This window comes from Sipha flava, unplaced genomic scaffold (genome assembly GCF_003268045.1).
Source record: "Sipha flava isolate LNK unplaced genomic scaffold, YSA_version1 110_pilon_pilon, whole genome shotgun sequence".
Classification (NCBI taxonomy): Eukaryota; Metazoa; Arthropoda; class Insecta; order Hemiptera; family Aphididae; genus Sipha; species Sipha flava.
The window spans coordinates 1-27633 of NW_020271727.1; the positions used below are offsets into that span (position 1 = coordinate 1).

Genomic DNA, 27633 nt, shown 5'->3' on the forward strand with positions numbered 1-27633 from the left:
GTCATCTTTAATACCATTAATATCAATCAATAATGAGAAATTTTTAGCTATTACTGGATCACTCAGTCGACATGATACACCACTATTTGCCAATATCTATATCACCACATCAAGGACACTCTTCGCAGGAGCATTTCTGAAAAAGATTATTGAACAATAATTGTTGTATATGATGAAAGGAGAACATAAAATAGTTTAATGGAATTTTTTACCTTGGAAGTTATAAAAAATATATATATATATATTTATTTTCTTATTTTGAATGGAAGATAAAGTTTAATATTTACATAAATTACCTCAAGTTGCCACTATGTTGAAGATTTGACATTTTAGTGGTTTAAGTAAATAAAAAATGTAATAATAGGGTGTAGAAGGAATAAGATGCAAGTTCTGCCATACCATGTGTGACGTATCGGCATTGTTCCTCTTCTTTTGGCCAAAAGGTACACTTAGTCACTGACCTATAGAAGGGCCACTATGAAACATTGTTGGACAACAAGATTGATTGACAAGGAAACAAATTAAAACGGTGTTTGAAACATCACACCAACATAAACATACTATCAGTGTTCACGAAAAGACAACAATTTACAGAAGAGCCCTCATGATTATGGATGTTGTGATACTACTGATATTAAAAAAGTATCGATACATTTCTTTCGATACAAGTACTTTTTGTATCTATCAATACTTTACTTGTATCGATAAAAAAATACTGGTATCGAATGTATAGCATTAAATCATTTATTAACCGCCATAATGGTTCAAAAATTAAAAGTACTCGAATGGTCGAATGGTATCAAAGAATAATTCTTTTCTAGAAAAATTATTTGCGCGCATGGTAGAGAATTTGTTTATAAAATTCGGTCATCATACTAAAGTCTATACTTTATACGACTGTATTTGTTATTTCCATGAACCAGAAACTATAGTCCACAATACAATAGTGTCAATAGGTTTATAATAAACCTTTTTATCATAAATTATGTATACTGAGTTCATTTTTAGCCATGGAAATAGTAAAAAGTATTGCACAAAATATACAATATGTTTAGATTTACTGATTTATATACCGATTAGATGAAATATAAATTACAAATAATGATATAGGTACCTGGCGGAAACAATTAAAAATTTGTTTACATACAGCATTTTTATCTGTGGTTCATGAACCATAACTAGTTTTAGTTAAATATTAGTAAAATGGCATATTTTAAGATATACTAACATTTTGAATTCATTCTTAACTTAGAGAAAGAAAACTTTAAAATATGAAAATAATTTTTCATTTGATACTTATTTATATAGGTCGTTTTCATATTTTATTTTTATCAATATTTTAATTATATTTGTTACGATGATAGGACTAAGTAAAAGGATCAATATTTTTTTTTCTATACTCATACCGGTCGTTACGTTTCGTTATTTTCATTTCATTCGTTACCAAGTGAAAGTATCGATACTTTTCTTTCGATATCATGTTTCTACCTGTAAAACCATAGATAATAGTTAGATACTTCTTTGACTGTAGAAAATAATTTTTTTATGGATAATACATTACATGCTTTTATTAAAGTTAGATTTAGGCGGTGCGATGCACAATGAGTGTATATTGCCTTTGGTTGCAAATTTAAGATTTTAGCTTGAACTCCGCGGTATTTACCAGACATATTTGCTCCACCATCATATCCCTGCCCTCGTAAAAATTCCAAACTTAAACCAATTTCTTTTAATTTTTGGACGATTGTATTTGCTAAATTTTCACCAGTACATTCATAAACCGGAACAAAGCAAATAAAATTTTCTTTTATCAAGCATGATTTTAAATCAACATATCTAATCGATAAACTCATTTGCTCAATGTGTGATAAATCAGAAGTTTTATCACATAAAATTGAAAAAAATTTACATTCATTCACCTCTTTTATTAATTTGTCTGTGATAATCAAGCCACATATATCGATTTTGTTTAGGTGACCACGTTTCTTTTAAATATTTGTAAAGCATATTTGGATCGTTTCGAATTTTTAGATTTGCATTTTCTTCAATAGCAAATGGGATATCATATTGACTGTTAGAATCGACTTCACACGAATCAGAAAATGTAGCTGGCTCTGACTCTGTTGGTAACATGCTTACATTTTCTATACCTTCACTTGGAGATGGATTATTTTTGTCACTTGTTTTCAACTTTTTTAAAAAAAAGTTTATTTCACTTTGTCGTTTTTGTGACATTTTAAAACAGAATAATTGAACACGAAACTACAAACGAAAACACTACGGACAACAGCAGTACAGGCGAGTACAGCACGAAATACGAATCACACACGAGTGACACGACGTCTGTAAAATTACTAACATTTTAAAACAATAATAGCAATATAGAAATGGATTAGTGAGAATCGTCTTACAAATAAAATAAGATAAGATAGCGATGGCCAGTAGGAACGATACATGGCAAAAATAGCTGGTCTGCCGTCTGCGTTAAGGCGAAATGCCTTTATACCCGCATAATAAAAGTAATAGTAATATGTTTGGGAGAATTTCTTATATAATGATAATATAATAATAATATAAAATATATGTAATGATAATATTTCTTAAATTATAATATAATGTGTTTGAGCGAAACAATATAAAAGATAAAATTATAAAAATTAATAATAAAAAATAATAAAACCTAACTTATGCCAATGGGAGGGGGGGGCAAGGCCCTTCGGGCCCCCCTTAAAACCGCCGCTGAATACTCATAAATGAAATGATACGTTGCCTGTATTATCTTTAGAGGATACATGACAAACAATGCAAGTACGAACTATAGCATGAAGACAAATGATAATTCGTACAGAATCGGGAATACTTCAATTTGTAAAAATGTTAAATAATTTTAAAATAAAATGCGTTAACAATAAAAATATTTGTTATCATCATAGATATCTTCTATTATCATTATGAAATAAAACTAATGATAAAACCCCTTGCTAAAGTGAGTGCACTATATAAAAGCAGTCTATCTCTCATCCACATTCCGGACCGCGACCCCTTGTATTGTTAATATATGATTGGCCTATCCATTCTTCTATTATCTATGACAATACTAGATAGCGAACTCCTGTTATCAGGTAAAGCGTGTCACTGATGTAGCCGCCATTTTTTCGGGAGTCAAAATAATTCTGCCATAACCTGGATATAATACAAATATTACGAATATACTTACATTACAATTTATATTATTTTTGTGACAATAAATGTTAAATTATATATTCAATTAATAATCAAATATGCCTTATTCGTGTGTTGCGTACGGCTGTGCAAATAGGGCTTCACCTGAACAGTCTACACAATTTTTCCGGTAAGTTTCCTACGTATTTGAAAAACAATTGACAATTATTTACTGTATAATACTAGTATTATAACCATATTGTATTACAACCATAACTTCACTGTATTTTGTTTAAACTATTATTTATCATAAACTAGATTTCCACATTCCAATGAGGAATTGATGAAGAAGTGGATTGAAGCTATTAAAAGAAAACATTTCAAACTATCGCAGTACAGTAGAATTTGCAGTGATCATTTTACTAACGATGACTTTCAAATACTCCCAAATGCAAATAGACTGTTATTAAGATTGGATACTACTGTTACAGACATACATGAATGTTGGTCTTTACGACCAACATGACATAGGGAGACCCCATAAATTACAAATAATAGAAATCAAGGAAATTATATAGAAAGGAATCATTAAAATAATTACAGGACCATATAATTCATAGAAATCGGGAAACTATATAAAAAAGAATCATTAATATAGGACCTGAGGGTAATACAGACACGTACACAAATATGAGTTATAAGACTACAGTTTAAAGTAATACTAAGAATGTATTTAATAATAGTAAAATAGGGGATATGTGCGAATAATAATATTAATGAGGTCGCCAAAGTAATAAATCATATATGTGGGATCAGTAGGAATAACGTTAGATGAATGTTAACCTTAGGCTCAATATATTATAACGCAACAACAAATTACAAACACTTAAAAATAAAGTATGTAACAACTAAATTACTCTTCACAATGACTCGTTGGGCGTCACAACATCACTGCCCCCTCCAGACATGTCATCACACTGCCTTAGATTGGCTTGATCAACCCTAGTGTTACCATCCCACATTCTTCCACCTTGAACAGCGTCCGCCTCGAAAGCTGTGTCTTCATCATCTGACTCCTCGGCTTGATCTTGGTCAACGGAACGCCATGGTTTCATAAACTCAGCGCAGGTATAGCTTTGCTCGGGTCCCTTATGTGTACTGACTCTTAGCACCTTATAACATTTGGTACTTTCGCGTCCTATTATTTGATTAGGTCCTAAAAACTTTCTACATAGCTTCAAACTTGGTAAGAACTGTGTTTTCTTGATAGCCACTAGATCCCCTAGTTGGTAACTGACAGCATCTTTTCTGAATTTGTTAAACGCGTGTTGCTGTTGGATCTGTGCCTTCTGGATCTGTTTCTTTGCGAACTGTCTATTTTCTTCCTGACCTTCATGACACCTGACATATTCAATCTGCACTGCCTCTTTGATGGACTGATACTCTGGGTGGTTCATCTCTACTCCGAAAACTAGTTTGAATGGAGTCATCCCTATGGAATGCTGATATGACCCATTCAAAGCTATCTGAACTTTGGGTACCTGACGATACCACTGATCAGGCTTAGTCATACATAATTTTGATAATACATTTATAATAATGGTATTCAGTTTTTCCATTTGACTATTAGCCCTTGGTACACCTGTGGTTATAAGAATGTGATGGATCTCTCGTTCTGAACAATAATTACTAAAGTCTTTTGAAGTGAATGCAGTCCTTCTATCTGACACTAGTTTTTCTGGATTACCAAAAGTAGCCTCCATCACTGTCAACTTATCGATGACCTCTTAAGCTGAGACACTTTTAGTAGGAAATAACCAGCAGAATTTGGTGAACCCATCGATTACAGCCAGAATGTGTCAGTATCCCTTCGGTGTTGGTGTCAGTTGCCTAAGGAAGTCTATATGCCACATGGACAAAAGGGTGTCTCCTTTATCAATGCTGTGTAGGAAGCCTTCTTTTCTGCCTTGCTTCCGATTAGCGAGTATACAAGTGACACAATTATTTATCACCTTGCCAATTTTATTCCTTAAGTCAGTGATGGAATAGTCACGTTGGATCAGGACTTCAGTCTTCATTATCCCATACAGGCCCTCAAAATGTGGGATCAGTAGGAATAACGTTAGACGAATATTAACCTTAGGCTCAATATATTATAACGCAACAACAAATTACAAACACTTAAAAACAAAGTATGTAACAACTAAATCACTCTTCACAATGACTCGTCAGGCATCACAACATCACTGCCCTCTCTAGACATGTCATCACTCCGCCTTAGATTGGCCTGATCAACCCCAGTATTACCATCCCACATATATATTTATAATAATCAAGAACAACTTTTACATAGTGTAGCACAATTGATTTCCACAAAACCTGAGTACATAAGGGGGCTGCAAATAGACCAATATTTAGATATTATTGTCCAAATCTAGCAAGCACCTTCACGCCAGTTTAATTTTCAATTTAATTAAATACTTGTACTTAGAAAATATTTCAGTAAAACAGTTTAACTTAGTCTGAGTACTTTTATTAAAATTATCCTGGTAACATCCTCATCCTAATGGTTGAACTGACGGCACGCAACATTGCTCTATCTGTATTTTTATCATTCCCACTATACTACCAAAAAGTAAAAAAACACAGAAAAAATCCTAAGACGAGATAATTCCTATATCAGTTATTGATGGTATTAGAACCGTTTTAAATTATATCATTATTTTTTTTTTATTAATACATTTTTTTTCAGATAATATTCCTGAACCAGATGATATTTCAATTAATGAGTCACAGTCTACAAGAGATGTAGAAGTTCAAACTATATATAGTTTTATCAGTGAAACTGAGTTAAAACATAAAATAAAAATTTTAAAACTAAAGCTTAGGAGAAAAGAAAAGAAAATTAATAATTTAAGAGATCTCTTAGATTATTTATGCGATCAAGGTTTAATTGATGGTAAACATGGAAGATTAATTGAAAATAATTTTATTGGTAAGAATTCTTAATCATTTAGTTATTTTATAATGTTTGCTATGGAATGCCTTTTCTGCCAGGATCAATATTAGAATTATTTAATAATGAGCTTAAAAATAGCAATAAAAAAACTGGTTGTTGCTATTCTAAAGAAATAAAAGAATTTGCATCAACTTTACACTTTTATTCTCCTAAAGCTTATAATTTTTGCTGGTAATTAAACACTATTATTAGTTATTTGTGTGCAATTTTCTTTTTTCGAATTTATTTTATGTGTTTATTTGATGTTTGAAATCAAAGCACTTTATATATTATGTATTTAAATATTTCACTAATAAAAATATATTACTGCTATTGCAGAACTATATTAAGCCTACCACATCTGTCATCTATTAGCTACTGGACTTATTCTGTTGATGCTAAACCAGGTTTCTTCGATGAAGTATTTGAATATTTGAAATGTATTCCACACAGTGACAAGGATTACAATTTAGTTTTTGATTCTATGTTAATAGAAAAGAAATAATGTATGATATTATTGAAAATAAATTTCTGAGTTATTGTAATTTTGGAGGAATTCAAGTTGAAGCACAGGAGACCCTAGCAACAGAAGCATTAGTTTTCATGTTAGTTTGATTGAATGGAAAGTGGAAATATCCAATTGGTTACTTTTTATAATCTTCAAGTACTGCAATTATAGAGGCAGGTCTTATAAAAACTGCAATTACAATGGCAAATAATGTTGGTGTTTGAGTTTGGGGTGTAATATGTGATGGTACCAGTACTAACTTATCCACTATGTCACATCTTGGATGTAAACTTCATGGATCATATGATGAGTTAGTAGAATATTTTTGTATTCCTGGCATAGATTGGTAGGTAAAAACTGTCAATAAAAAAAATCAACACTATAATTTATTTATTTTATTTAGATTTATTATATACCAGAAGAGTGTCACAATATTAAATTGGCAAGAAATGCTCCTGGTACTTACCAGAAATTTAGAAGTGTTGATGGCATAATTGATTGGAAATTAATCCAAGATCTTAATAGAGGTATATTAAAAGATAAATCTAAAATTGAGAAAATTTACTTCATTTCACAAATATCTGATTATATAGTGTATAGTATAGTATAGTATAGATTCTGTGCTTCATTGATATAGCTCAAGAGAATATAGGGTCTCATTTGGCTAATAAATTAACATCTGCTCATATTGATTGGAGAGAAAATATAATGAAAGTGAAAATGGCTGCACAGACCTTGAGCTCCTCAACTGCTGATGCAATAAAATTCCTTCGGATGTTAGAAGAATCAACATTTAAAAACAGTAAGTTGTAATTATAATCAGTAATTCAGTATAAGTATAATTTTAATTTGTTATAGGTGAAGCAACAGAACGGGTTAGTTATTATGCAGACACTGATAGTAACGTAGGCTGCCGTTACGTACCTTTATTTTATACCTATACACACGCATGCGCGTGACATTAAAAAAACCAAATGTATATCTAATTTTTTTAAGTCAGACTTATTACTTCTAAAATTACCATATTTATAAAAATGTATTAATTTTTTATTACTTACTATTACTATTTAGTATTTACTGTATATTACATTTAATTAAACTGAGATATTATTATACATGCAGAAATTTGTGATTTGTAAAGCATGAACAGTGGTATTTTAAACTTAAAATAAAAAAGTATAGGCAGATAATTTTAACGGGCAAGTATGCAAATTTTTAATTTTTCCTTTACTACATGGATAATATTAATTTCTTACTGCTAGGATCCTCGAAAAATCCATTTGCCCAGGGCATCCAAAAGTCTAAATCCAGCCCTGTTTCCCTCCCTTTATAGGTCTTCTCATTTTGATTACTAAATAATTCTCTGCAAAGACAAATAATAAAAATGAAACCTCTACGACAGTAACTGTAGATTGTACATTAATAGTGTGATATCACCATAACTGTAGTCGAGGAAGTTTCACTTCTATGACCTGTGCCCGCACACAATTTTTTTTCTAAAATAAGGCAAAGATTTGGTCACAATAATAATCCTAATGTTTTGGAATTTTGAACAGTTATGAGAAAATTATGTTTAAAGAATTTAATAACTTCATATTATGCAGCAAACTGCATTCCATTAGATAATTTATGTTATGACAGCATTTTTGAAATACGTTGGAAAAAAAGAAAGTCTGAAGAAATTATTGAAGATGATGATGAAGAAATACCAGAGACTTCCTTTCTTTTGAAAATGATAGTCTAATTATTCTTAAAGATAGTATTTTATACTATATTAATGGATTTATAGAAGAAACATTTTTAAGAAAATATATTGCCCTATGTATATTGAAAGTTTACTAGAAAGAAAAACTACTACAGACCATAATTATAGTTATACAAATTTTTATTTGACTCTAGTTAATATTATAAATATGAAAGGATTAGTACGAAGTTCAACTGATGTATTAAAAATTATTAAATTTGTTGAAAATACTCTTATTCAGCTCACAGAAAATTTTAATCATCTAAAATTGAGCTTATATTCTAAAATTTGTATTTATACCAAGAACTGTGTCTACAGTAATAATGTGTATAAAAATTTAAGTTGTTTGGATGATTGTTTTCTTGAAAGCCATAAATTAAATTTAATGCCTTTAATTTGTAAGGAATATCTCAAAATACGTCTGCACTTTATTGCTAAATCAAAAGACAGACAAGTTAGCAAACGTGTGTTAACAAAGCTGATTTTATTTAATAATCAATACATAACTGTGTAAAACCTTATTAATAATACTTCATCATTTCATATAATATAACTATTGTACCTATTTATTTTGTATTAATATTTTTATATTTTTATTCTACACATAATATTATATTCCTATTTCTATTCCATCTAAATAGTTGGTGGTACAGGACAGAAGTAAAAATGGAGCTTGTGAGTTTATATTTTATATAATACATTCATATATATTAAAATATATGTATATTGGAATTAAAATGAGTATCTTCTTTTACCCGAATTACAAATATTAATAATGAGTATGATATTTAGTGGTTTATATATAAACTAAATTTTTTTAATATATTATTATTATTAACTAACATTATTTCATAAAACCACAACATTCAAGTTTTAATAGTTATACACTTATATTACTGTAAATCCCAAATAGTTGCTATATGCATTTATCGATCTCTATATTTATTATTTATATAGTTAGTGTTGGAAATTTAATGAGTTTTTAAATTTAAATCTTTTAATACTTTGTGAACATTAAATTACATTGTATATTTTTCATACACTCAAATCATTGTTTTGCCCCCTCAAAAATATGGCGGATGCGTGATAAGCGCGCGCCGCCGAGCTTCACTAATGTCAATGTAAAATTCGACTAGTATCTGTGAGCTCCTGTAACGTTTCTAGTTCGGAAAATTAATAAATGATAATTGATAACTGTTACTCAATATTTTCATGTTTTTGTTATAAAATATAGTGTTAGGTATTGTGTTACTGTTATCGATACTGTTACGAGAAAAAAAAAAGCTGCTATCGGCTAGTGATGATATAACAATTAATAATTACTGTTATTTCATTATTCGTGATTCGTTTTTATATATGTAATCACATTCAGCTAGTTAAGTTTGGTTAAATAAATAATTTTATTTCCTAAACTTACTACCTATTATGTAGTCAATGAAATTTCTTTTCTTTTTATATATGGTTGAACAGGCTACAATAGTATCAATCAATTTGCCTTTATTTTTAATTTTCATGAATACTGATGACATTAATATTTTATTTAAAATCGAGGAATACAAAAATCAAAAGTGTATAATACTTATATATGCTATTTATTTCTTTTAAAATGATATAACAATAACTTAATAGCAATAATATAACAATAACAATTAAAAATGCTGTATTCCATAGACGTGCGTAGACCTGCATTTCAGAGGGTGCCTGCAATAATTTAACACGGGCCAAAAATGGCACGTCGACCAAATTTTAATGGCACGCGCAAAAAATTGAAAAATTGTAAAAAAAAAAAATGTTTACTACTTATAAAATGTTGGTTGTAAGAAATTTAAATAAACAAATTATATATGTTTTAAAAATGACAATATTCCTTATGCTTTCATATTTTTTTGTCAACTTATGTTTGTGAAAGCTTATTCGCCGTAAAAAATGTAATTAAATTGAAGGAAAGAAAGGTTTTGACCAACGAAATAATTGCTGCTTGTGTTTTACAAAGAATGAGTAAAGTTTAATAAAAATAATGTAATAAATCTGTAATTTTGTTTATAGTCTTAGAAAATATAATTTTCTTTGGGCACGTAAACGATTTTCAAAATCTGAAAAGGAAAAATTTGGCACTTGAACCTAAAAAGGTTCACCACCCCTGGTATATAGTGTATTTTAATTTCCCATTATCTTCAATATACAAAGTTTACAGATCATATAATATACCTATAATGTATAAACCATGTTTAATTTATACTGATTTTTTAACATTATTAATTATTATTATTAAATAATGTATTTTTTTATAACATTTTACTAACAAATAAAAATTGATTTCAAATTATAGTACCAACCTATTATAGTAAGCCTTTGTGCAGAATTTGTGTGATGTGTATATAACTATTGTGACTATTACTATAGTTATTAACAGTAATTTGTTGGTATTGAATTAAACTATAATTAGAGAACAGATAAAATACAAATTTTTGACCCTATAAAAATTTCTGGGTACGCCCTTGGTTCATTACCTACAGCTCATGTTCCTGTTGCTCATTCAAATGAATAAATAAAAATACAAGTGCCAAATTGAATTAAATATTTATTTAATAAATATATTAAAAACCCATTGCATATAAAATAAGTATTAATAATAATAACAAAAAAAAGTTCTTATATTAAAATTGTACCTTCAGTCTGAATCCTGTATAAAAAAAAAAAAAAAAAAACAATAAATAATCATAGTAGTAATAGTATCTATTAATTATTTTTTAAAAACTTTAAAAAACAATTAAGATAGGTAACTTAATTTAACAAATATCTAAGTAGAAAACATAAGGCTGGCAAGTAGTCAAATATTTTTTACTTATATTATACTCCGGATATTTCGGAGACAATTCAAGTGCCTCTGTTTTACCATACTCGAATTGCCTCCCGTAACAATCGATGTAATTCACATCGATTTCGATATTTTGATATTAGAAATTAAGTGATAGTTAATATATTACGACAAAACTTGTTCTAAACTTTAAACTTGTGATCGAAGACAAGTAAATTGTGTGGTTATTTGTGGTTGTAACAATATTTTGGCAGCCTATACGAATACGATAATACGTATATAAACATGAGTATAATAGAGATAAAAGTGCCACATTTTCGTACTTACTGCTCGCGAACATTGGTTTTACCAATTGCCATTAGACAATAGCGGAGTATGATATAGTAATATAATGTTGCTTTTACTAGTTTTTAATTTAAAACTACTGATTAACACCAAGTACTATATCTGCACTATCGCATTAGTGTACGTTGTATACTGTATATATTATACAGTATTTATACATTATTTATACATTATATACTGTATACAAATACCTATTTGTATTATAATCAACTTATAAATGTATTATTGTATAAATTGATAGTTCATATCGATTATACTGATTCGACTAATGGAAAATTTTCAAATGGGAGGCAATTCAAGTAACATTTTTTAAAATTATTTACAGGATGCAATTTGAGTGTCCTATAGGCGCAACTAGAGTTTAATATCTGGCTGGACTAAATTTTAATGATATCAGCAACCCACAGGGGCTTTACCCCCCACATCCCAATATTGATTATCAACATTAAAATTTATATTTATATTGAATAGAAGTCCTTACGACCTAGTCGTATACTATACGTATACGTAAATATAGTCGTTAATAGATTCTTTCGAAGTAAAATTTTGTCACTTAGTCACTTTCTACTTACAGACTAGCTACCTAAATAAATATGATTAAGAATGATATACATATATAATCAATAAAATATACAGTTCATAGCTATTAAATTTTTATTATAAAGCCTAATTAAAATTAAAATTACGAGTATTTTTCTATTTTTTCCAGCAAATTTATTTACAATGTCATTTTCGTCTAAGATTACATATACCTATATTTAAAATAGATAAATTTTTAAATCGATCTTGAGCCATGGAAAATCTAAGCCAATGTTTTATTGGTTTCATTGAAGAAAATAACCTTTCACAGGTTGCTGAACTTATAGGAATAGATAAAGCCACTTGTAAAAGTTTAAAAATGTTTGGAAAAATTTGTTTTTCGGCAATTTCTTCGACATCATTTACATTGAAATCTTTTTTTTTACTACTCAAAACATAAAATACCATTCTTATTTCTGCTGAGCTACTAGCTACTCTTTGAAATATGTAGTAATTCCTATAATTATAATTATTAAAATTAAATAATTAGTTATCATTAATCTTTCATTATCATAAATATTTTGTTATTTATATTTGTAAATTTATTGTGGTCAAAAAATGTTAATGTTTGAAAAATTTTCTTATTTTTAAATAATTTATTAATTATTAAACGAAAAATTTGTATTCTATACAGCTCTAGGGTCATTTTCTGCAACTTCATTATCCAATAGTTCTGTTCTCCTGAAATTTTTTTTACCTGACGTTTTCGTTGTTCAAGTAGTTTAGTTTCATAATATTAGTATTTTATTGCACGGTATTTATTTTAAAAATACAATGCGACTACCTACTACGACTTAAGATAATATCTAAAAAAAAAAAAAAAAGAGGCTCAATAGGATACGGCGGCAAGGGCCCAGTTAGCCGAGGGCCCAGACGGTGATCGCCGACTCGCCGACCTGGCCAGGCCGCCACTGATCCTAGTTGTAACTCGTGCTGTAGCGCTACATATAGTGAAATATTGTGTCTAATCGGATTTCACGTAAACATCGTTTACGTACGTTGTGATCCGTTGCGCTTTCCGTATCCGGGTGCTATGATATCGATTAGAGGCCACTTCAAAATACGTTTGAAAACGCAATACTTCATGTTTCAATTGTTTTAACACTCGCGTCATGTTGATTAAATTATTTGAAATAATTTTTTTTTTCATTTTTATTTTTTTTTTTTATTTTCCGTAAAATGCGGGTTTTTTAGCATTAAAGATTGGCTCGTATAAACATCGTTAACGGCTAGACAACACTACGGTGACGTCAACCGTTTTTGGCGCGGCTCGTGGAAATTCGGTCGAAAAAGTTCAACAGTTTCTTGTCCGACGTTTTCGTGCAACCCTTCTTCCATCTTCGTGACGGACCACTTTGCACTCGTTCGCGTCGCACCGGCGTGCACTGTCGTTGTTGCGCTTATCGGACGTAGCCTCGGCCGCTGGAATGTTCAACTTGGAGGCGGGCGTGCATCGGTTGCACGGTTGCCGCAGTCCGAAGTCGTAACCGCGATGATCGTACTCGGTGTAGGCTGCGGCGGCGAAAGTGGGGCCGACGCGTCTTTTGGCTCCGGGAGCGTGTCCCAGTGGCCGCGGAGCGTAGCGAACCGGTTGACTTATAGCCGCGACCGCGGAATTCCGTACCCGGCGTTCCCTGTTACGCAACATCCGCTGCCGCGTTTTCTTGTCCGCCGGCGGCTTGGCCCACGCGACGTCGAGGCACACACACCCAAAACCGCGTCCCTGAAACCGTTCAGCGTGCCCATGGCTGACTGCGCATCCTCACGCCGTTCAAAGTGCACGAACGCATAGTTCTTTAAGTTCTTCACGCGCTCCACGACCCCGTATCGGTCAAACATCTTGACCAGCACGCCGCCGTATTGCTTGACGAACAGTATGCGCACCTTAGCCATCGTGTCCGCGTCAACCTGCGGTTCCGGGTCCGCCCAGTCCACCTTCGTCTTGCACCCGAAAACCTTTTGCTTCGACAGTGCCCGCTTGGCATCTGTAGCCGTGGCCATCGACCCGTAGTCCAGGAAGCAGAAGCCCCGGTGCATCGACGGGTCGTCAAAGTTCTTGTACGTGATCACACGCACCAGATGACCGCGCGTTATGCGGCTCACTTCATCGAATATCTCTTTTTCCGTCTTCACCTTCGGCAGATTGCCCACGTACAGCCTGCATTTTTGGTCGACGTCCTTGGTGGTCGAAATGCTCTCTGAACGGTTCGTCGTCGCGATGACTATCACGTGATATTATCAACTGTAGGTCTTGAGCGTGTTCGACGATACGATGCGTGCGTGGTGGTGTCGCGAATTCCTCGTTTATTGATCAATTTTTTTTATTCTCTTCCTGTCCACAGTGTTTCCGCTACGTTGTCTTGTTAACAATGAACGTTCGATTAATATTTCGTACTTGTTTTGCACTCGTTGAAAACACTCTCTATGGGTTATATGATATTGATTTTGTATACATGGCCAACTGGCTATTACATAGCACTATTTGTAATCGATTGATTTAGTGCATCTTTTTTTTTTTCATCCGTATTTCGCTGAACGTGAATTTGACCGATATCGGGTCTAGTTTGATAGTAGCAATAAATAAGTCTGAATATAAAATGATCGGTGTTTAAAAATATATTTCACGGTTATGGCAGCAAAGATTTTATAAATGAATTTAAACAGTTTTTAAGTTTTTCATCAACGTCTTTATTATTAATTACTACGATCGATAATAAAAATAAGAATATTTTGCTTAATACGTATAAGATGATAATTAATTTAAATGCGTCTGAGAGTTTTCCAAATGTTGAAAGGATATTACGCTTATATCTTCCTCTATATGTACCAGCTGTACTGGAAAAAAATTTGTTTTCATAAGTGTTATACCGTTTATCTTGAACTATATAAATGGATATATAGCCTATAGCACGGACTTACATACAAGGCTGTGATCTACAGGAAGTACCTATTATGTATATACGTTGTATACATTTCACGCTTTGATCCGTTTCGTGAAATGGATAGACATTTTATCCAGTTCACGAAATGGAACTATTTTTCTACACACCGCGCAATTATTAATCAATTATTATTTAGTAGTCATAAATAAATATTATGACCAAGAGTAATTTACGTAGACATCACGTATTAAAATAATATTGTTAATGAACTCCAAGTTTCAAAAATATAATGTAAAGGCCCGATAGCGAACGTGCGAAGCATGGTTGTCGAGCACGTACACTCATCCTTTGCAAGCCAAAATTGTTCATGTATGTACGCGGAGTCGAGCACCGAATGTCGTTCACAACGTGAACAACGAACGTGATCCGATCGTTGTCAGTATTCTAATGATTCTTGGAGAGATTACATACATGGATCGAGGTTCCGTGTGGACGGATATTTTCAAAACTACAAATCATTTCGCAATCGATACAACAGTTCGTGTACATCGACGTTCGGCGAGTAATCGATGAAATATTCGGAATTTTCGTTTGACACGCAAATATTTAACTGTGCGTAGAATTTTTGTACAAGCGTTCACACGGAGCCCCGAGTAACTATGAACGAGCAGTCATGCTCAACAACCAAGCGTTGCACAATTTGTTCTCGTACGTTCAATTCTATAACGATTATTGATTAATACGATTCGAGATGATGGATAAGTGGACAGTTATTAATTACTTATTATTGTGTTCTACGAGTCCAAGAATGAGATCAGACATTTGTGACTGACAGATTAGTAGAAAAAAATAATACTCGAGAAAGTTATTACTTAAAGTAATAAAAAAAGTTTAAAGTTCGAGTTACTTGTATTTTATTATTCATTTTTTTATTATTTTTATTTTTTTATTTTAATTATTTTCCAGTAATTAGTGTTTGATAAGTAATTACAAAGCAGTTATAGTGCAGTTTTTCATATTTTTGAAACAATTAAATGCGTTTAATACATTTATATTATCTGGCTCGATTGAAACACGATAAACATAATTGAATTTCTCCTAAGTACAATACCAACAGACTTGTTTATTTTTATAAATATTAGATATTCTAAAAATTTGAAAACAAAATTTTACAATTACACTTTTTTGTATACACAAAAAATTCTTTACGTATGTAACAACATATTCATTAAGTATATTATTATAACCTACAAAGTATTAACATTTTTACATGATACTGAATACATTTTAAAAATCTATAGTAAAAATGGTAAATACTGGATTATGGTTCTATTGGATAACGGGATGGAATAGAAACAAGGACACCGAAATACAACAAGAGGATAACAACACCGGATCCTCGGTAAACACTGTTTCTACATGTGATAGAAGAACGGAAGAGGTTAGAATCTTAAAATGAAATAAAAGTGGTGGCTCAGGTGTTTAGGTTCTCACTTCCTGTGATTGTGAACATGTTACATATAATTGGCCAGAAAGATTTCACAACAACTACAACGTACGTATGTTTATATTAGGACACAGTCCTTCCCCTAAATTATAGAAATATGGTCACTCTGCTGTATGAATCTACCAAGAGCCACCACTGCGAATTAATAATGTTTGTTGCTTAAAAAAAAAAAAAAATATTCGTGCACAATGTAATTATTATATCCTATAAATTTCGCGTTAGCGATCAAAGTATAGAAGAAACGGAGGTGTGGTTATATTCGAAAAACCTTGATGTGGACAGCAGAACCACGAAAATGACCTCGACAAATTCAGGTGATTTTCGAATCTTACAACTATATTCGATAAATAATTATGAGCTATACAATGTTAATTACTGATGGCTACGAGTAAACTTGATTTGATTGATATAAATATTAATTAGCAATCATTTTCATTCAATTTTTAGAAGACGAGTGGAAGAAAGAAAATATGTTTTTAAAAAAAGAATTGTTGTCGATGCGAGAAAACTTCTACATAATGGAACAAAAAATAAAATCAGTGGATGGTATAAAATTAATATAAAATTATAGTATTAATTAAATTAAATTAAATTAATAATATAGACACTAAACACCTAGGAATACATTTTTGGATATTTTTTATCAGAGTTACTATTAAATCAAAATTTCAAGTTAAAAAATATTGTAGAAAAATTACAAGTTTGTGTAGAAGTATCGACATCATCGGTGAACAGATATGGTAATCATGTTTATATTATTCTAACTGTAAATTCCGTTACTATGAAATGTATACTTGAACTTTTAGTTGAACTAGAAGTTGTGTACAATAAAACAAACAGTCGGATGGAAAAGCTTGAAAATGTTGTGGACGCATTAAAAACCGAAAAACATTATTTCGTTCAGGCGAACAGAAAGATGGCTAAGGATATCAGTAAAATGTATTTTAAATATATTTTTTTTTTTTGTATTTATCAACTACAATTAAACAAAAATCACTCGTTTCTAGATAATATATGTAGACGTTCTGTGAACAAAAAAGTTTTTAAAAAAATTAGGGGTTAAATGAAAAAGAATGTTTCAAAAAAATGCTAATAAATTACAAAATAGAAATCTGCGTGCCGTTAATTTTGAATAGTTTTCACATTTTTAATGTATTTACACAATTCATTGTGTTATTATTGTGATTTAATGAAGCTAAACATGAAGTAAATCGGTACTAATGTGTTTCCTAAATTTGTTTGCTTCAACTTTACACAAACAAAACGTTTTAAAGATAATAATTAATTTAATATTTATTTTGTTAAATTATTTAAATTTTGTGAGGTTTTATTTTAATAGAAAATATTTTAAATACCTAGGAAATATATTATAAGTAGGACCAGGATTTAAATGCATAAAAAATCATTTTAAAATGCTTTAAAAACAACCAAAAATACTCTTAAAAAATGACAAATAGGTATATTTTATTAAATGTATTTTTATTAGACATAAATTATTAGGTAATTTATAATTCTAATTTTTAAATAATAAAAAAAAAAAAAAAACGAAAATTGAAAATTTGACTTGTGACTGTTGAAGTTAGTATTGACCGAGGAGTCGTATTTCAATGATTAATTAGACACTTTCTTATTTATTCCACACAAACCAAAATATATACTTAAGATTATGTTAAATTCTACGTTAAGCTATTCTACCTTTAGAAATGTTGAGAATTGCATTGAAGAATAATCTACTGTCTAATATTTCCAAATACCAATGATCTTCTATTGCCCGAAAGTATATTTTTATGTCAAAAAATTCATTTCAACGTCTATGGATGTTATAGGAGTAAATTTGAAGTGACTAATATTGTCTGGTATCAATTCTTCTGATATGTTTGTTAGAGAAGTTTCCTTACCTTTTAAAATGTGTTAATTGTAGTATAACCACAGTTCTTTTCTAAGACATTTTTCAATTTTTATCTATATTGATTTTCAAATGTTACTTTTATTATTTTAAATACAAGTTATGGCATTATTTACGATAAAAATTACATCAAATAAAGATATTTTCATAGTTGAATTTTAAGAATATCAAATTTGATTACATTTCTGACATTAAATGTGACGCTTTTTTTATAACATAATTTTCTTAAAATTTATTAATGACGGTTTTGTTAAACTGAAAGTATTTATAGTAATATTTAATAATGTAACTTTTATCCAAGTTTCCCAACGAATCAGTATTGGTTTAAGTGGTAAAGGAATAGTTAGTCCCATTAATTTAAACATTAAAACTTAAAAAGGTGCTTTTAAAAAACTTTCTTTACATTTGAAATTTATAATATGTAAAAATTCTATGTATTACACTCGTATATTATACGCATTTACATTTCAACGAATAAAATTACTAAAAAATGCAAAATGAATGTCTCGCCTTTGAATTTCCTGTTACACGAAACAAATTATGTTTACTTGTAAAACATTGTCTAAAACAGTGGTGCCCAATCCATGGCCCACGGACCACATGTGGTTTGCGAACTTATTCAATGTGGCCAGTTATAATTTTTTTAAAATTAAATAAAATGATTATAAAATACCTTTTTTTTTAAATATATTTATTTTATTTTCAAGTATTATCAAATAGAAATCTCACGATATAACCCGTACACTTAAAAGAGCGTACTGATCAAATTAATGTGTACCTACAGCTTGTATCTTAATCCGTAATATTTTCAGTAATCAATAAAATATTTGAAAACAAATTAAATATGTACCTACCAATGTATACCCACTACGTATATCAAAATAATATTATTAGATTTATATTTATATTATTCGTACTTTTATATTTAGTGGCCTGTTCAAAGATAATTGTTTACCAAAGTGGCACACCGATGAATGAGTTGGACATCACTGGTTTAAAATCATCCAAGAACAGAAATTTTTTTTATTTATATCTGGGTCCTATAAGTAATATTTTTTTTCTCAAGTATACCCAATTTATTCATTGTAAATATAAATGTTTTGTATATGACATTATTGGTGTTATATTGTTGTTTATTCCTACATTTTCAAAACATGTTTACATTTTCGTTAAACAAACGTCATGTCCATGAAAACGTCACGAGCCGCATCGAGCGGTGACACTATAGTAATATATATAATACTTTCAGTCACATTTCATATGTGTTATTGTTCGTAAATTTTGTTTTATTGTATATGAAGCATGTATGTATCGAAACCAACTGATGTCTCTTAACGCATTTAAATTTGAATAGGTATATTTTTTACGTACCATTATAGTACGTAATATTATTGATTACAGAATAATATACATAAATGCCTTCATATTGCTAATATTAGTGACGCTTATGTGAGTGCAATCACTAAACGTGGCTGAAATCGTTTGCGCGTTTGATGAAAACAGGTTTTAAACGCACTTGAAGTAATACCTCACGGTGTTCTCAAGTGTCGGGTCTATTTAGCTGATTTGAACAATAAAAATAAAAAAAAGATGTTCAGCGCAACAAAACATGATTAATACAGACAGGTAGTGTTTCTATTGTCGATAATCTATATTTTTATCTAGTTGAATGCGCAAACGATTGCAGCGACGTTCAGCGGCTTCGTCCACGGTGTAGGCGTTACTAGTTTTGACAATTGGATGAAGGCGTTTTCGTATACTTTGTAAATCAATGATAATATTATACCGCGGGTATCATGATTATAAATAGAGCATAAATTATGTGAATATTATTATTATGTTGTCGACTGCCGGAGTGCAAGTAGCATACGTGTAAAAACATAAATATTATATAATTCATATAATGTATACCTATATCCGTGTTGCGGACACATAATAATAATAATATGTTTGCATACAGGTAAAATATTGGTGCACAAGTACAAAACGCGTTATTATAAATTATATATTATACGAGTATGTGAAGAATACAATTCGAACAGTGTTTTCTATATAACGTTTAAATCCATGTCGGTGTAACACAATTTATCCGCACGGTTTTTTTTCTCACATAATAAAACAATTACCTAATGCTAATTTTTTATGGTAAAAAAAACTTAACTGTAATTTCTTAGTTTCATCCGGTCAAAAATACATAAAAAATATGTATGCAACGAACATCAAACGATTTATGTACAAAAAAAATAATATATATATATATATATATATAATATGTATATTTATGTCATATATTCTTTGTGATCGATTATATCTACACGTTAATATTAATATAATATATCAATAACTATAACAATAAAATTACTCTTTTAAAACTCTATATTAAACGTTTAACATTTTTTATTATAACCACGTATAAATGTGTACACAATACAGACTGGCTTATTTAATATTAAAAATCACAAACGCCTAACGAATATAACAATATAACGTAAGTTATCATCGTTGCCGTTAACTACACATGTAGCATAAAAAAATATTATAACATGAATATGTATACAGATTCGACGAGTACACAGCAATCAACAATGTGGGGTATGTTTAACAAGACTAGCTCTGTAAACTGCTCGTAATGGATTTATTTCCTTTACACTTGAGATTTTTAATATATATATATATATATTATTTTTATTTGATTACAACTATTGTAGTCTCGCTAATAACATTATATTCAAGTGGATTCACACTTCATCCGGGGGCGATATTATAATTAATCTGTTATTTGTACGCGCCAACAAAAGAAGGAAAAAAAAATCGACGAAAAAATGTTTTTTTCCTCGAGTGGCGCGTGCACTGCTATTTCACGACGGATCCGAATAACGTGTTAGGCGCATCCCCTGCGTGCGTCGGAGGTTCGTCAACGGTAACGTCCTCCTACGCACAATATGATCTGGTCGGTCCCGCAAACGGCTTGACCGAATCAAGTAATGTGTACAGATCTCTGCACGACTTGATCAAATGAATTTTATTTTCACTAGTGCAGTAGTGTTCAGCGGCTGCATGACGATTCGCTTTCGTTTAACTGCAGTTTCGTAACCATAAAGACGAATTACAATAAACAACGTTAAAAAGCCAACTGATATGCAAAATCTGCCTGACGGTGTTACACACCATACGATTTGATCGAGTGGTTGGACGGAACGGCCGTTAGCAAGACCCGACAGAATCGTAGTCAGATGACACGTCCATACACGATCTGATATGACACCCGACCAGACCAAATTGTCCTGTCGGCCCGACTAGATTATATTGCGTGTAGGGGCTTTAACGACCGGACGCACTTGTTGCACGTCCCGACCCGACAGAGGCGCGTGGGTCCAAATGGATTTACAGTGAGATCCCTACGACGGATTTGTGTGGTGTTCGTTATTTGTTGTTTACACGGTGTTCCGGGGGAACCTGCACGGTCGGGTCAATTGAAACCCGGTGGTGCGCAGTGCACGTTGCTCAGCGCACCGCGGAGTGTTCAGTAGCGTGCATAGGGGGGGATGATGGGGGATATATCCCCCATGGATTTTTTTTTAGTCCTAAACATTAAAGAAATACGACGCGGCAGTCACAGTTTAATGGATTGGCGTTAATGAACACATATCGAGACATTCCATTATCTACAGAACAAATAATTGATGAATTTAATGTAAAAGCCAGATGGATGAATTTCCGCCTTAATTGAATTTTTTTTGTATAAAGAATAAAGATTGAAAAAAATACATTTCTGTGTATGACATCTCCCCATATCAAATTCCTGCACCCGCCACGGGCTATGTTAGCCCCCCCCCTCACCCGGGGGGCCGTGGAGATCCGCCCGATGATCGCGTACGAGGGTGTATTCTTTGAACTTCGCCCGACTGTATCGGGAATGGAACCGTACGCGATGTCCGATTCGTCCGATCGACCGTTTCGCTGTCTTGCTGACGACGACGCGTTCGATGAACACAGTTTTTAAATCGGATCTCACAATGTTGACTTCCAGTTTTTCACACAGTCTCTGTGTAATTTATTAAATCAAAAAATATTTTATTTTGCATAGAATCCGAGAAATTTATTGTTTTTTAATTTTTTTTTTTTTTTTTGGGTAGGCGGGAGTTAAAAATGTAACAAACTTAATTCTTTTGAATCTAGAACGAATTTTATTGGGATTATAATTGTTATTTGATTCAAGCCGGCGTCCTAACCTGAAAGTTATTTTATTCGATAACAATACGAGTATAGTTAACATTTCCATTGTATTTTATTTTGATGTTATTTGAATATTTAGTAATAAACATCTACCCTTTTGGATTTAATAATATTACTGTGCGAGGTTCGACGCGTTACTAAAAGTTTAAGTTATGTTTAGCGTGTGATGAGTTAAGTACGGTCACGACGAGATGTAAACAGTTTGTGCATGACGTTTCTTTTTATATGCCAAAGCAGACTCCCAATCTGAGATCGTATACTAATAGTGGAGGTCATTTTTAACAAAAAAGAAGCTAATAGTATATCATATAATAGTATAATATATAGTATATAATAGTCAATCATAATAGGACTAATAACTCGGAGGATTGAACAACGACGACACTCTCGTTCGGCGACCGGAGAAGAGGTAACGGTTGTCAAAAGTCCTCAAACCCTATTTCTATCCGCCATCTAATCGCCGAGGTCATACACGGAACGTGAGTGACTTTTCGCTTTATCTCTTAGTAGGGCATTATAGTATTAATATTATGAACTCGTATAATCCGATTTTGGGCCCTAAAGGCAGGCGTTAATCATGTGGGTGATATTAAACGATACGCATGGTAATAAAATCGAAACGGAGTGGTAGCGACGTAAAAATCGATACTCGAAATGCTTTTAAACGGTAATTTATTTATTTATGTTTTTGCAAAAGTACTCCTCGACGATATATTTTACATGTGACGTGTATTTGAACAGACGATTGGATACGAACAGAGTCAAAAGAAATTATTGTTATTGTACAGTCAGAAGCTTTTGGAATAGGAAATAAACGAAAGTAAATTGTTACTGATGGGTTGAAAGTACGATATTGTAATGAACTGATGAATAACGATCAACAAATTTAAAACAAATATCTACAAGGAATGATTAGATTTCGTAAAATAGCAATCGATTAACGTTAAGATGTAATTTTTGCGAGTTTAGCATCAGGGTTCTTGACATGACAGCGGTATCCTACGAAAACGTTTCAAGATGTTTTGCCCATAATGATTTAACGGCCGATCATCGGAGTTGTTTCAGATCTACTTGACGAGGTTAGTCCGACCAATAACGTGCTCGAGAGGGGGACTGAGTGTGTTTTAATGTGGGATTCCATCAACTTATTATTTTCTTTTTGTATAAGTTTTCTGAACAGACTTTTGAAAAAATTGAACGGTTTGATACGTTATCGAGTTGTACCTAGAGATGTGTAATATCTCCCAGAGAAGTGCTTAAATGGAGCGATAATAATCTCAATATTACTAGTTTTTTTGTTGAATTTGAAAAAACATTGCGTATTTCATTGAAAAAAAAAAAAATCAATATTTAAATGGTTTGATTGATCAACAAATTCACTAATAAAAGGTCAGTATTCAGTGGTACATGTATGCGAGTGTCGTTGTGGGTGATAGTTATTTATAAGTAGGAAATAAAAGTTGAATGGAATACATATTGCGATACGATTGATATCTCCGTTACCGATTCGACAATTTAGCGCCCGAGTACACCACTGATGGGCGAATCGATAATCGCAACCAGCACCGATTTTTCTGCTTACTATGTATATTGTTGTCTAGTCACCTATCGTGTTTTGGCTCTCGTTGTACTTGCACTCGCTCTTTAGGTCGCACAAGTTTGCTGCGGTTGCTTTAATAATTTTCTAATCTCGTCTGGCTGTAAAGTTTTCCGGAAGTGTATTATTCACCCATGGATTACGCTCCTCCTCGGTTATATCCGTTATCCCACGGGCTTTATGTAGTTTGGTTTATCCCAGATCCATCGTCGGACCGGTCGCCTCGAATAAGTAATCGCCGGTGACTGAACTAAATACAGTCTAACTATATATATCTGATAAATCTGACTACGGGTGGACCAGTTATGATTTTTTAGTCCGGTAGATGGGAACCAAGACACCGTAAGTAAGCTTTTTTTCAACAAAAAATTGGAATTTTACACAAAATAAAAAGTTCTAATATATGTAGTTAATGTAGCCCACACGAAAGCGCTTAATTTGAATGATGTATTATTGTTTACACTCTTATCGTTCGCCGTTACGAGTTGTCCGCACCGATGCAATAATTTATGTCGTGAAATCGTACGCGTGCACAATATTTAAACGTGTATAGGTAAGTACGGAGAAGATGCTGCGCGGTATATGGCACATTCGTGTGGCATCGCTTACCCCGGAGTAAGCTAGAGAGACGTATTATTATTATTATTATTTTGAATTCGAACAAGCAATATAATAAATTATCGCGTTCGTGAAACGATCCCGTGCGCGGTTCGGTTTACCCGAAAACGGTCGGGATTCTATTTAAAACCACTGCGTCGTAAATCTCACCGTTTTTCCACTGCGATCTGCGCGAACTATTCGAAAGATAAAAAATTTAAATTTCAAAAGTACCTACTATTCGGGTGTGCGCGTTGAGTCACCAAAAAATGTTATGTTGGACTTTTCGGTCCCAGTTTTATTCGACATTAAAGTAGGCTGTTTTTAGAAGAAAACAACTAACCGTTTAATTCCTTTGATCTCCATCCGAAGAAATCGCATAAAATTTTTACGGTACACCGCGACACAAATATTGTAAATTGGGTTCGTATGTTGGAATTACGTTCAACCTATGCATTTTTAACTGTAACAAAATAAAAGCTGTGTGAATTTTTTTAAACTTTAAGAAATCTTGGAATTTACAAGAAAATGGTATTATAAACTATCCGTATATTTATTACAAATGATATATTTTGTGCATAAATTAATGTTAAATTTAATTAATTTTTACTCGGAACAGTTGTATTTGGAAACTTAAAACTTCGGCCATTTTTATTAATTTTTTTATTAATAAATTATTTTTTACAAACCAAACGAACATAAGAACAGTAAATATTGTACAGTGCGCAATGAATATGCTTGATAACTGTTTTAATTTTGGGTATTTTAAGTCTTCCATAAATTTAACGAAAACGTATCTATTTAGTGTATTTATTTTAATTTTTTTTTTTAATGTGAAATGTTTGGCAATTTTAAAATCAAATGTATCGTAAAATCTTAACACTACATCTTTCTTTTTCAAATAAATTAATAAACCAACAAATAAATCGTACGCGATTCCGAAGTAACGTTTGTCCATTTAAAACACGATTTTTTTCAGAGTTATAATAAATTATTTTTTCGTTTCGTTGTACGCATTTATCCGTCGTATATATTTGTCAATGTTTCTTAAGACTACCCCGAAATCAAAAATAAAAAAATTATTGTTTTCCTACAATAATCCACCTTTGTCGCTTAATAAAATATCTTTACACAACAAATATGTATTTCAATTGACAGTCGGTTATGTTTATAACAATCCGATTAGGAATACACACTAATCACTGTACGGTTCGTATCAAGCAGAGGCGTACGGATCCAGTAGGTGGGGCAGTCCGTCCGTTAAACATCAGGTGGACTTGAGTTTGCGACGCCTTCGAGCCCACGAATTCTTGGGCACGTTAAACGATCTCCTTGTCGCGTACGTCCCGAACACTGTCGACTGGCTTGATGACGAATTAGAGTCATTCTCACCATGCGAACCCTGTTGATCCTCATATTTTGAATCAGCTCTGAAAACACACAACATCGCTATCAAACAATGATTCGGATACGTATTTCTTTATGGTTTATTTTTCCTTCTAAATTTGATAAAAATTGATAAAAGCATTCGTATTGCGTTGAAAATATTATTTTCCCTCGTCGTACATTCACGTATAATAATTAAGCGATTCTCACACGGGTAGAAAATGTGTACTGCATGTTTTATAGGTGCGTTCATCATTTGAAAAAGTCGACGTGAAAAAAGTGTCAACAGAAATCTAATACATTTTACATAGATACGGTGTAATAATTTTCCTACAGTTCCTATAAAATAGACATATTCTTAAAAAAAAAAATTTAAATATAACTTAGGCTTTTTATAATTTTTTTTTTTTTTTTTTTTTTTTTATTCTAAAATGTTGTAATGTTGTATTGTATGTATGCTAAAACTTTTTTGTACACATAAATATTGGTAAACATTGAAATTATTCTAATAATAATCCCAGGTATAAAGAACATAAATTAAGAAAATTATAAGTATTACACTCAATTAAATTTAAAGGTATCATTTTTATTGAAAATTAATGATTTAATAGTTTACAATTATTTAATAAACTAGAATAATTATTGATTTTATAATGATGTATTATTGTAATGTAAAAATTGATATTTCTGAATAATATCTATAATATTTTCACATGAAGTATTGTTCAATTATGAATTAAAACGGAATTTTATTTTTAACTCATCGCTAAAATTGACATTTTAAATGAGTTGTTATAATTAAGTTAATACATTTAACTTTGAAGCGGTTGTCACCAAAATTGTTTGAAAGTAATTTCTGTTGATTTTAGCGATTTATTCTAATTTTATAATGAATATAATGGAGTTTTTCTATAACTTTTATTAAAATTAAAATATTTTTATAAATGTTAAAATACGTTTATGAAAAACAAAAAACATTTTGTTACGGGGAATAATTTATTTATCTCAGAAGATATAAAACGATTATGAGTAACACCAGCACTGGTAAATTTTATCAACTTTAAAGTAGTGTAATTTTATTATAAATTTAAATGTGTACAATTGAAGGGCTAAAGAAAAAACCGATAATAGTCAAAAGAAGAAAAAATCTGATAATTGTATCATCTTGTCATTTATTAAAAAAAGTAAATTTAATTTTTTTTATTGATTAAAAAAAAAAAAATTAGTTATATTTCCTCAATAATTTTTTTTTAATTATTTCGAACTTAATCTTTTAGTTATTGAGTTCTAAAACTTTTAAAATGCATTACTTAACAGTTTACGAATATTGACTATTATCGTTTTTTCTCACAGCCCTTCAATTCTGTT

At 31.2% G+C, this 27633-nt stretch overlaps 3 protein-coding genes across 5 annotated transcripts in view; 1 reads left to right on the forward strand and 2 right to left on the reverse strand.

The window, feature by feature from the left end:
• Positions 1–11: 11 nt before the first annotated feature.
• On the reverse strand, positions 12–2583 carry LOC112688119. Its single transcript, XM_025561159.1, has 4 exons — positions 1920–2583; positions 1562–1753; positions 1407–1488; positions 12–136 (listed from the first exon to the last, which is right to left on the reverse strand). Exons 1-4 carry the CDS (start codon positions 2233–2235, stop codon positions 97–99), a joined length of 630 nt encoding a protein of 209 aa, XP_025416944.1. The 5' UTR covers positions 2236–2583; the 3' UTR covers positions 12–96.
• Positions 2584–2817: 234 nt separating this feature from the next.
• On the forward strand, positions 2818–7668 carry LOC112688127 (THAP domain-containing protein 1-like). 2 transcript variants are annotated; one of them, XR_003149048.1, is made up of 6 exons: positions 2825–3352; positions 5915–6157; positions 6500–7014; positions 7072–7195; positions 7306–7470; positions 7527–7668. XR_003149048.1 is itself a non-coding variant. In XM_025561173.1 (2 exons), exons 1-2 carry the CDS (start codon positions 3282–3284, stop codon positions 3686–3688), a joined length of 279 nt encoding a protein of 92 aa, XP_025416958.1. In that variant the 5' UTR covers positions 2818–3281; the 3' UTR covers positions 3689–3704. The 2 variants fall into 2 exon arrangements, 1 of the variants encoding a protein (XP_025416958.1); XM_025561173.1 differs by lacking the exons at positions 5915–6157; positions 6500–7014; positions 7072–7195; positions 7306–7470; positions 7527–7668 and adding an exon at positions 3481–3704 and having other exon boundaries at positions 2818–3352.
• Positions 7669–22554: 14886 nt separating this feature from the next.
• Positions 22555–27633, reverse strand: part of LOC112688531 (cyclic nucleotide-gated cation channel subunit A) — a 249148-nt gene continuing 244069 nt past the window's right edge. For both annotated transcript variants that reach the window (XM_025561796.1, XM_025561788.1), the window contains one exon: positions 22555–26309. In XM_025561796.1, coding sequence (XP_025417581.1) covers positions 26147–26309 — 163 coding nt within the window. In that variant the 3' untranslated portion in view covers positions 22555–26146. The remainder of the gene's footprint in view (positions 26310–27633) is intronic.

Bases quoted from the DNA above. Each gene is read 5' to 3' on its own strand.
- LOC112688119 (XM_025561159.1), bottom strand. From the start codon at position 2,235: ATGTCACAAAAACGACAAAGTGAAATAAACTTTTTTTTAAAAAAGTTG. The intron at 1,489-1,561 runs GTAATGTATTAT...ATGGTTTTACAG, and splicing joins TCTAACTTTAATAAAAGCAT to GTAGAAACATGATATCGAAA. The intron at 137-1,406 runs GTATGAGTATAG...AATCTTTTTCAG, and splicing joins ATAACGAAACGTAACGACCG to AAATGCTCCTGCGAAGAGTG.
- LOC112688127 (XM_025561173.1), top strand. From the start codon at position 3,282: ATGCCTTATTCGTGTGTTGCGTACGGCTGTGCAAATAGGGCTTCACCT. The intron at 3,353-3,480 runs GTAAGTTTCCTA...ATCATAAACTAG, and splicing joins CAGTCTACACAATTTTTCCG to ATTTCCACATTCCAATGAGG.